The sequence below is a fragment of the Tursiops truncatus genome, chromosome 2 (genome assembly GCF_011762595.2).
Source record: "Tursiops truncatus isolate mTurTru1 chromosome 2, mTurTru1.mat.Y, whole genome shotgun sequence".
Lineage (NCBI taxonomy): Eukaryota > Metazoa > Chordata > Mammalia > Artiodactyla > Delphinidae > Tursiops > Tursiops truncatus.
In genome coordinates, this window is record NC_047035.1 from 176,225,470 (window position 1) to 176,236,091 (window position 10,622).

At 36.8% G+C, this 10,622-nt stretch overlaps 1 protein-coding gene across 6 annotated transcripts in view; it reads left to right on the plus strand.

Moving 5' to 3' along the window:
* Positions 1-5,223, plus strand: part of MKX (mohawk homeobox) — a 65,472-nt gene extending 60,249 nt beyond the window's left edge. For 4 of the 6 annotated variants that reach the window (XM_033852531.2, XM_033852532.2, XM_073801780.1 and 1 more), the window contains exon 7: positions 63-5,223. In XM_033852531.2, coding sequence (XP_033708422.1) covers positions 63-249 — 187 coding nt within the window. In that variant the 3' untranslated portion in view covers positions 250-5,223. The remainder of the gene's footprint in view (positions 1-62) is intronic. The other 2 variants (XM_033852535.2, XM_033852534.2) reach the window with 2 other exon arrangements.
* Positions 5,224-10,622: the final 5,399 nt, after the last annotated feature.

The following is a 10,622-nucleotide window of genomic DNA, read 5'->3' on the forward strand; positions in this document are numbered from 1 at the left end:
GGTCTTCTCTACGTGCGCTGCAGTGAGTTTGATCATTTTCTTTCTGTTCTGCTTAAATGTAGTGCAGCTAATAGAAAGGGACCAAGCAAGGACGACACGTACTGGAAGGAGATCAATGCAGCCATGGCCTTAACAAATCTCGCACAGGGAAAAGACAAGCTGCAGGGGACCACCAGCTGCATTATCCAGAAGTCGTCCCACATTGCAGAAGTGAAGACGGTCAAAGTGCCCCTGGTTCAGCAGTTTTAAGAGTTTGTCACCTTTCAGATCGATGGCTGTTCTTCACATCTGTGTTTTTTCATAAACCCTCATCCTAGGGGCTGGAGCAGCAGTGAAGATGACTCCTTTTCAAGCCTCTTCCTATTTTTAATCGTCCTAAATATATCATTTAGTTGCTTCTATAAAAGACGTATAAATTATAAGACCTCACTTTAATCAGAAATATTAACTTATTTTATGTTACTCCAAGTATGCATAAAATGTCTGCATTGCTATTACAGTAAGTGCCTTGCTTTCCCGAAAATAAGCTGCAACGTGGGCATAGTAGAGCAGCTGTGCCTCAAAATGACAACACCACAATGCTCATGAGACTGTGAGTGCCATTCCAGATGGACCTACCCACGCCAGGACTCAAACCATAATTGCTGAAAGCCCTTGAAATGTATTCACTAATTCACATGTTAAAACTTGGAAATCTGTTCAGCCCAAATGAAATGTTCCTTTAAAAAAAAAAATTCTGAAGTATTTAAAATTGTTCAGTGTGCTTTGCCGAGGGACAGTGAGAATTTTATGCACGTATCTTGCCTGCATATCTGGTTGGTTACAAACTTCCAAAATAAAAGGTGCAGGGATCACATAATGTGTACATTCAAGAAAAATGGCAATGAACGTGATCAGAAAAGAAGTTTTTAAGCACTGCTGGAAAACACCACAATGCTCTTCAGAATTGATTTGGATTTTCTTTTTCTCAAGTTTTGCCGAAGTTTTCAAAAAGTTTATTATCTAAATAACTCGAAATGTTCCCGTATAAAACTAAAACTATAGTTTAGGTTTAAAAACATAATCCTGTTTGCATTAGAGTTCAGTGTTTTTTGTAATGGAAACTGTTTTTCATATGGAATAGCTAAAAACCTCTTATTTGGTCCATTTCAAATTACAGTTGCTGATGGACAACTTATATTGCATTGAGAACAAGGTAATAAAAGAAATGTATCTCGATGTGAATATACATACACACACAAAATTGATTTTTAAATTTAAAACATATGGGAAACAAAACATTGAACAGTCTCTGACTTTTGCCAAATAGGACATTAAGGTGAAATCATGTATTAAAAGAAAGAACATTTTGTTTCTAAATTAGACTATCGTGGAGTGAGAATAATCAACATCAAGAAAGATCTTTTTCAATCAAATGTTAATATTCTAATCAGCTTGGGGAGGCTTGAAATTTGAATAAACAGTAGGGATGCCAGATATAACAGAATATTTGTGCTCAGAGAAGTAAAAAGGATTTGTCTCTTTTATGGCGGGATGTTTTTTCTGAGTATGTAACCTATTTTATAAATTTTTTTTGAAACTGGACAGCGTTTTTGTGAGTGTGAATGACAGCCAACAGTGCAGCCACGTGGTGACATTTTCCTTTATTTTGCAAAATGCTTTTAAAGCCAGAGGCTGCTCTAGTTGATATATGGACAGTATCAGTCTTGATATACATTGTAGGACACTTTTTCATGTAACATAACATTTGGGGATTGGGTTTATTTAGTGTAATGAAAATAATTTGATATTAAGATATTTTGTACATATATATATTTTTACTTTGTTTTCTAAATTGCTGTTTGCAGTAAGAGTAAGTGCAAAGCAAGATATGTAAGTTATGACTGTATGATCAGATGAAGTATGAGTTCTTCTGGTTTACAAGATCCTTAAATAGTTACAGATCCATGATAAAACTTTGGAATCTTTATAAAACAATTTTTCGAAAATGTGATCATGTCAGTGAAAACTAAGGACAAGTACTTCACTCTTTTTCATACTATTATAAGTTATTCTGGTATTAAATATTTTAATAAAATTGTTTTTGTTTTTACATATTTCAGTTAGATGAATGGATGCTGGTTGTTTTTTAATTTGAATTAGTCATAATTCATTTTTACCATCTTTTCAAAAAGAATCAACAGATTTGTTCTATGTTATAAGCCATGGATGACAAGCCAGTATAGGACAGCTCTTCACATGATTTTCTTTAAATACCAAAGCTTGGAGTCTGGCCTATAAACACATCAAGGCGATTTGACAATTAGCACATCCTGGCATAATAGCTCCAATTGCAATTACTTTTACTTTACTTTTTCTTTTGCTGCTTTCACATTTTCTGGAAATCAAAGTCCCCCCGACCTTTAAAAGCATCTTCAACAACGCTGAGTCAGCTGCTGAGACTCTAACTCATAATTTATGTTGTAGAGAAATAGAATTACCTCTATTCTTTGTTTTGCCATATGTAATCATTTTAATAAATTTAATAACTGCCAGGAGTTCTTGACAGATTTAAAATAAAAGTTAATTTCTAGACCTCAATGATCATATGAATTTTGTTTTCCTTTGAGAGCTGACCAGGTGGAGAGGGCAGTAGAACACAGGGTCCATTATAGGCCATAATTCTCCTTAGGTTGGTCAGGGATATGATATCGGGGCACTGCATTTGTATTAGGGTTGAATTTCATCACCTTAGACCACCAACCCACCCTGTAAGAGCCGAGGAAAAGTAGGATGCTAACGGTTAAAATACATAACTTTAGAATGAAGATTTTCATTAAAAACCTTCCAGTAGCTAATACAATACGCATTATTACTGGGTGCTGTGCACTGGAGAGAACCTTGGCTTTGAGGCTAAGCAGAGGTACGTTTGCATCCCAGCTCTGCCACTCACTACTGTAGGGTCCAGACTCAGTCACTCTCAGCTTCAGTTTCTTCACCTGCAAAGTGAGAGTAATGAGTTATACCCTGTAGACTTTGCTGCAGGGTTCAGAGGTAATGTACAATATATAAAGTGCCCACCACAGTGCTTGGCATTTAATAGGTGCCCAATAAATGGAAGGTATTATCACATAATTTTAATTCCCTTATATAGGGTTTATGTGCAAGAAAGTAGAAATATAAATGGAATATGAGATGTGGGTAGTTTAATAAAGAGCCTTGAGAAAGGAAAGCTGTCTGATGTGAAAGACTGCAGTGCAATGGTAAAAGTTGGTATCAGAATTAGAACTTCAAGAAAGATCACTTCATTGTCATTAGTCTGAAACTCCTGGAGAAAAGCTTAAAGTAGAACAAAGGTAGGGAAGAACAGACGTGCCCGTAGAAGACGCAGCATGTGCGACGCCTTCGTTCCGAACAGCAAGAACTGCTTTCCCCTCTTTTTGTCCTGCTTGATCCTGTTCAGGATGACTAAGAACTCAAGCTGCTGTCTGTACTCTGCCTGCTCCAAGTGGCAATGTTTAGCAAACAGTGGCAACGGCCGTGGTCTGCTTTTAAACTCATCCAGCTCGAAGGCATCACATCGTGCAAATAAACACAGAAAATAAGAGCAAGCGCGCAGACTCTTGCGTCTGGGGCCGCTTAGGTTGGCCACGCCTTGGGAGGCAGTGCGGGGTGGCGGTAGAGCTTGAGCCCGCGCAGCCTGGCTGGGCCTCTTCACTTCTGAGTGACTTTGGGGAGTAAGCATAAGGCTTCTGTACCCAGTGTTTGCATCTATAAAATTTGATCTATGAAATTTACCTACTCCAAAGGTCTGTTATGAGGATGAAGTAAGACAGTGGATAGAAAAGTGCTTTGCCAACTGCATGGTACTGTACAACTGTTAACGATTATTAATGAGTTCCAGATGACTCGGAAAGGCCTAATATCCCACAATTTTTGGCAGAATAAATTGTGGTTGCCGTGACGCATAGAGGACCCCTAGATTTTGAAGACTTGTTATGTGCCCCCACCTTTGGGCCTTCTTGAGTACAGAGTCTTTTGGTCCTGCGCTTCTTCATAACAGTTATGATCAGAATTAGGTCATTGATTGTCACACTGCAGGGACAGAGTCCTGACTTCACCGCTTCCTAGCTTTGAGACCCATCCTAGAGACGAACTAAAAATTTGGTTTGGTTGGTGTGTGCATTGGCCATAATGAACTTTTTTTTAAGGTGAGAAAAACAGATTTCTGAGTTTGGAAAAACAAGCTGATGTTTGTTACATCTTTACACAGATGACTCCATGGAAATTCATCCCATGTAAAGATTGTCTCAGTAAGTCTTCTGAAACAAATCTCAGCCCAAGTTTCCAGTTTCTGGAAACCTGATCTGCAGTGAGCCTGATTCATGACTTCTAAAGAAAACTTTTTAATTCATGTTTTAAAACATTATAAACGTAGCTTGTGCTAGTTGTAGAGACACTAAAGCAGTACAGAGGGACACAGATAAAAAGCCCCATGCCCTATCTCTCCACGATCCCAATCCCACGTCCCAAAGATAACCATGGTTCACAACGTCTTGTGTATGCTTCCAGAAACTCTATGTACATACAACCTTGTGCTTTTTCATCTTGTACTTGGTACTATATTCCTCCTACTTTGCAACATTTTTTACACTCCATCCTATGTGTGTATACATATACAGTATGTATACATATATACTATACGTAGCTTTCCTTATTTTAAATGAATGCATAGGATTTTGGTTCAGGTTATTAAATGTATCCAACAAATACCCCTATAGACTTAAGAGTTATTTCCAATTTTTAGTTATTACAAACTAGTGCTATTCAAAGTGCTGTTTCACATCGAGATAAGGAGCTTTCGTCCAAATACAAATCAATATACTGTTTTCTTAATCAAGAAATTCTTTCTATGAGAAAAGGTTGTCACCTGAACTCACAGTGCTCCTAGAAGTGTAGCTGAATTACATCCTGGCCCCTGATCTCCCAGCAGACCAATAACAAGCCATCTGTAGATTATCACTGCTGTGCAGACCGTGTTTCAGTAGCACTGTTATAAATACTGATGCAGTGAACCTTCTTGTGTGTATATGTCTTCAGCCACTTATATGTCTGTGGAAGTAATGTGTCGAATGATAGGTACGTTAAACATTTTGATGGATGTTGACAAATTACCATTTTAAAGTTTTACCATTTTACACTTCTAACAGTAGGGTGTGAGTGTCTGTTTTCTTCCAATTGGTCAAAACACTGAATATTACTAAACTTTTCAATACTTGACAATGTGGTAAATAAAAAATGATATCTCAGCGTTGTCTTAAATTATACTTTTTAAAGATGAGTGATACTGTGCATAAGCTTATTGGCCTTTGGTATTTCTATTCAGTGAACTGCCTGTTTATATCTGTCTGTCTGGTTTCCCTCCCTCCCTTCCTTCCTTCCTTCCTCCCTCCGTCCGTCCGTCCCTCCCTCCCTTCCTTCCTTCCTTTCTTCCATTTGTTAGTGATTTGTATGGGCTCTTTGCAAATCTAAAACTTCTAAATCTAAAATACCTTATCTATAATACAGGTTGCAAATATTTTCCCAGTTTTTAGTATATTTTTTACTTCCCTTATAATATTTTTAAAATTCAGAACTTAAACATCAGAGGTACTACATGTATTCGGTCATCACAGAAGCAGTGTAGCTCTAGAGCCAGAATGCTGAGGTTCAAATTCTATCTCTTCTGCTTACTAGCCCTACAATCTTAGACAAGACACTTAACCTCAGTTTCCTCATCTTTAATATGAATCATAATAATACTTACTTCCTAGTGCTGTGAGATTAAATTAGTTATTATATACAAGAGCACTTACAACAATAGTACCTGGTACATAGTTAGTGCCTAGATTGTAAAAAGATTCACCCAATTTTCTATTAGATTTTTGGTTCACTTTTTTCTTTTTTTTTATTAGTTATCTAGTTTATACATATTAGTGTATACGTGTCAATCCCAATCTCCCAATTCATCCCACCACCACCACCACCCGCCCCGCTTTCCCCCACCGGTGTCCATACGTTTGTTCTCTACATCTGTGTCTCTATTTCTGCCTTGCAAACTGGTTCGCCTGTACCATTTTTCTAGGTTCCACATATATTCGTTAATATGCGATATTTGCTTTTCTCTTTCTGACTTAATTCACTCTGTATGACAGTCTCTAGGTCCATCCACATCTCTACAAATGACTGAATTTCATTCCTTTCTATGGCTGAGTAATATTGCATTGTATATATGTGCCACATCTTCTTTAACCATTTATCTGTCGATGAGCATTTACGTTCCTTCCATGACCTGGCTATTGTAAATAGAGCTGCAATGAACATTGTGGTACATGACTCTTTTTGAATTATGGTTTTCTCAGGGTATATGCCCAGTAGTGGGATTGCTGGGTCATATGGTAGCTCTATTTGTAGTTTTTTGAGGAACCTCCATACTGTTCTCCATAGTGGCTGTACCAGTTCACATTCCCACCAGTAGTGCAGGAGAGTTCCCTTTTCTCCACACCCTCTCCAGCATTTATCGTTTCTAGATTTTTTGATGACGGCCATTCTGACTGGTGTGAGGTGATACCTCATGTAGTTATGATTTGCATTTCTCTAATGATTAGTGATGTTGAGCATCCTTTCATGTGTTTGTTGGCAGTCTGTATATCTTCTTTGGAGAAATGTCTATTTAGGTCTTCTGCCCATTTGTGGATTGGGTTGTTTGTTTTTTTGATATTGAGCTGCATGAGCAGCTTGTAAATTTTGGAGATTAATCCTTTGTCGGTTGCTTCATTTGCAAATATTTTCTCCCATTCTGAGGGTTGTCTTTTCATCTTGTTTGTGGTTTCCTTTGCTGTGCAAAAGCTTTGCAGTTTCATGAGGTCCCATTTGTTTATTTTTGTTTGTATTTCCATTTCTCCAGGAGGTGGGTCAAAAAGGATCTTGCTGTGATTTATGTCATAGAGTGTCCTGCCTATGTTTTCCTCTCAGAGTTTGATAGTTTCTGGCCTTACATTTAGGTCTTTAATCCACTTTGAGTTTGTTTTTGTGTATGGTGTTAGGGAGTGTTCTAATTTCATTCTTTTACATGTAGCTGTCCAGTTTTCCCAGCACCACTTATTGAAGAGGCTGTCTTTTCTCCACTGTATATTCTTGCCTACTTTATCAAAAATAAGGGGACCATATGTGCATGGGTTTCTCTCTGGGCTTTCTATCCTGTTCCATTGATCTATATTTCTGTTTTTGTGCCCATACTATATTCTCTTGATAACTGTAGCTTCGTAGTATAGTCTGAAGTCCGGGAGCCTGATTCCTCCAGCTCCGTTTTTCTTTCTCAAGATTGCTTTGGCTATTTGGTGTCTTTTGTGTTTCCATACAAATTGTGAAATCTTTTTTATTGTAGTTCTGTGAAAAATGCCCTTGGTAGTTTGATAGGGATTGCATTGAATCTGTAGATTGCTTCAGGTAGTATAGTCATTTTCACAATGTTGATTCTTCCAGTCCAAGAACATGGTGTATCTCTCCCTCTGTTTGTATCAGCTTTAATTTCTTTCATCAGTGTCTTATAGTTTTCTGCATACAGGTCTTTTGTCTCCTTAGGTAAGTTTATTCCTAGGTATTTTATTCTTTTTGTTGCAATGGTAAATGGGAGTGTTTCCTTAATTTCTCTTTCAGAGTTTTCATTATTAATGTATAGGAATGCAAAAGATTTCTGTGCATTAATTTTGTATCTTGCTACTTTACCAAATTCATTGATTAGCTCTAGTAGTCTTCTGGTAGCACCTTTGGAATTCTCTATGTATAGTATCATGTCATCTGCAAACAGTGACAGCTTTACTTCTTCTTTTCCGATTTGGATTCCTTTTATTTCTCTTTCTTCTCTGATTGCTGTGGCTAAAACTTCCAAAACTGTTTTAATAACAGTGGTGCGAGTGGACAACCTTGACTTGTTCTGATCTTAGTGGAAATGCTTTCAGTTTTTCACCACTGAGAACGATGTTGGTGGTGTGTTTGTCATATATGGCCTTTATTATGTTGAGGTAAGTTCCCTCTATGCCTACTTTCTGGAGGGTTTTTATCATAAATGGGTGTTGAATTTTGTCAAAAGCTTTTTCTGAATCTATTGAGAAGATCATATGGTTTTTCTCCTTCAGTTTGTTAATATGGTTTATCACATCTATTGATTTACATATATTGAAGAATCCTTGCATTCCTCTGGGATAAACCCCACTTGATCATGGTGTATGATTCTTTTAATGTGCTGTTGGATTCTGTTTGCTAGTATTTTGTTGAGGATTTTTGCATCTATGTTCATCAGTGATATTGGCTTGTAGTTTTCTTTCTTTGTGATATCTTTGTCTGGTTTTGGTATCAGGGTGATGGTGGCCTCATAGAATGAGTTTGGGAGTATTCCTCCCTCTGCTGTATTTTGGAAGACTTTGAGAAGGATAGGTGTTAGCTCTTCTCTAAATGTTTGATAGAGTTCGCCTGTGAAGCCATCTGGCCCTGGGCTTTTGTTTGTTGGAAGATTTTTAATCACAGTCTCAATTTCAGTGCTTGTGACTGGTCTGTTTATATTTTCTATTTCTTCCTGGTTAAGTCTCGGAAGGTTGTGGTTTTCTAAGAATTTGTCCATTTCTTCCAGGTTGTCTATTTGATTGGCTATAGTTGCTTGTAGTAATATCTCATGATCCTTTGTATTTCTGCAGTGTCAGTTGTTACCTTTCCTTTTTCATTTCTAATTCTATTGATTTGAGTCTTCTCTCTTTTATTCTTGATGAGTCTGGCTAATGGTGTGTCAATTTTGTTTATCTTCTCAAAGAACCAGGTTTTAGTTTTATTGATCTTTGTTATCATTTCCTTCATTTCTTTTTCATTTATTTCTGATCTAATCTTTATGATTTCTTTCCTTCTGCTAACATTGGGGGTTTTTTTGTTGATGTTCTTCTTTCTCTAATTGCTTTAGGTGCAAGGTTAGGTTGTTTATTTGAGGTTTTTCTTGTTTCTTGAGGTAGGATTGTATTGCTATAAACTTCCCTCTTAGAACTGTTTTTGCTACATCCCATAGGTTTTGGGTCATCGTGTTTTCATTGTCATTTGTTTCTAGGTAGTTTTTGATTTCTTCAGTGATCTCTTCGTTATTAAGTAGTCCCATTTGTTTATTTTTGTTTTTATTTCCATTTCTCTAGGAGGTGAGTCAAAAAAGATCTTGCTGTGATTTATGTCAAAGAGTGTTCTTCCTATGTTTTCCTGTAAGAGTTCTACAGTGTCCCGCCTTACATTTAGGTCTTTAATCCATTTTGAGTTTATGTTTGTGTATGGTATTAGGGAGTGTTCTAATTTCATTCTTTGACATGTAGCTGCCCAGTTTTCCCAGCACTACTTATTGAAGAGACTATCTTTTCTCCATTGTGTATCCTTGTCTTCTTTGTCATAGATTAGTTGACCATAGGTGTGTGGGTTTATCTCTGGGCTTTCTGCCTGTTCCATTGATCTATATTTATGTTTTTGTGCCAGTACCATATTGTCTTGATTACTGTAGCTTCATAGTATAGTCTGAAGTCTTGGAGTCTGATTCCTCCAGCTCTGTTTTCTTTCCCTCAAGACTGCTTTGGCTTCTCAGGGTCTTTTGTGTCTCCATACAAATTTTAAGATTTTTTGTTCTAGTTCTGTAAAAAATGGCATTGGTAATTTGATAGGGATTGCATTGAATCTGTAGATTGCTTTGTGTAGTATAGTCATTTTCACAATATTGATTCTTCCAATCCAAGAACAAGGTATATCTCTCCATCTGTTTGTGTCATCTTTGATTTCTTTCATCAGTGTCTTATAGATTTCTGAGTACAGGTCTTTTACCTACTTAGGTAGGTTTAGTCCTAGGTATTTTATTCTTTTTGTTGCAATGGAGAATGGGATTGTTTCCTTAATTTCTCATTCCGATCTTTCATCATTAGTGTATAGGAATGCAAGAGATTTCTGTGCAATAATTTTGTATCCTGAAATTTTACCAAATTCATCGATTAGCTCTAGTAGTTTTCTGGTGGCAACTTTAGGATTATCTATGTATAGTATCATGTCATCTGCAAACAGTCACAGTTTTACTTCTTCTTTTCCAATTTGTATTCCTTTTATTATTATTTTTTTTATCTGATTGCCGTGGCTAGGAATTCCAAAACTATGTTGAATAAGAATGGCAAGAGTAGAAATCCTTGTCTTGTACCTGGTCTTAGAGGAAATGCTTTCAGTTTTTCACCATTGAGAACGATGTTGGCTGTGGGTTTGTCATATGGCCTTTAGTATGTTGAGGTAGGTTCTGTCTATGCCCACTTTCTGGAGTTTTTATCATAAATGGGTGTTGAATTTTGTCAAAAGCTTTTTCTGCATCTGTTGAGATGATCGTATGGTTTCTATTCTTCAATTTGTTAATATGGTGTATTACATTGATTGATTTGCATATATTGAAGAATCCTTGCATCCCTGGGATAAACCCCACTTGATCATGGTGTATGATCCTTTTAATGTGTTGTTGGATTCTGTTTGCTAGTATTCTGTTGAGGATTTTGCATCTATATTCATCAGTGATATTGGTCTTTAATTTTCCTTTTTTTGTAGTATCTTTG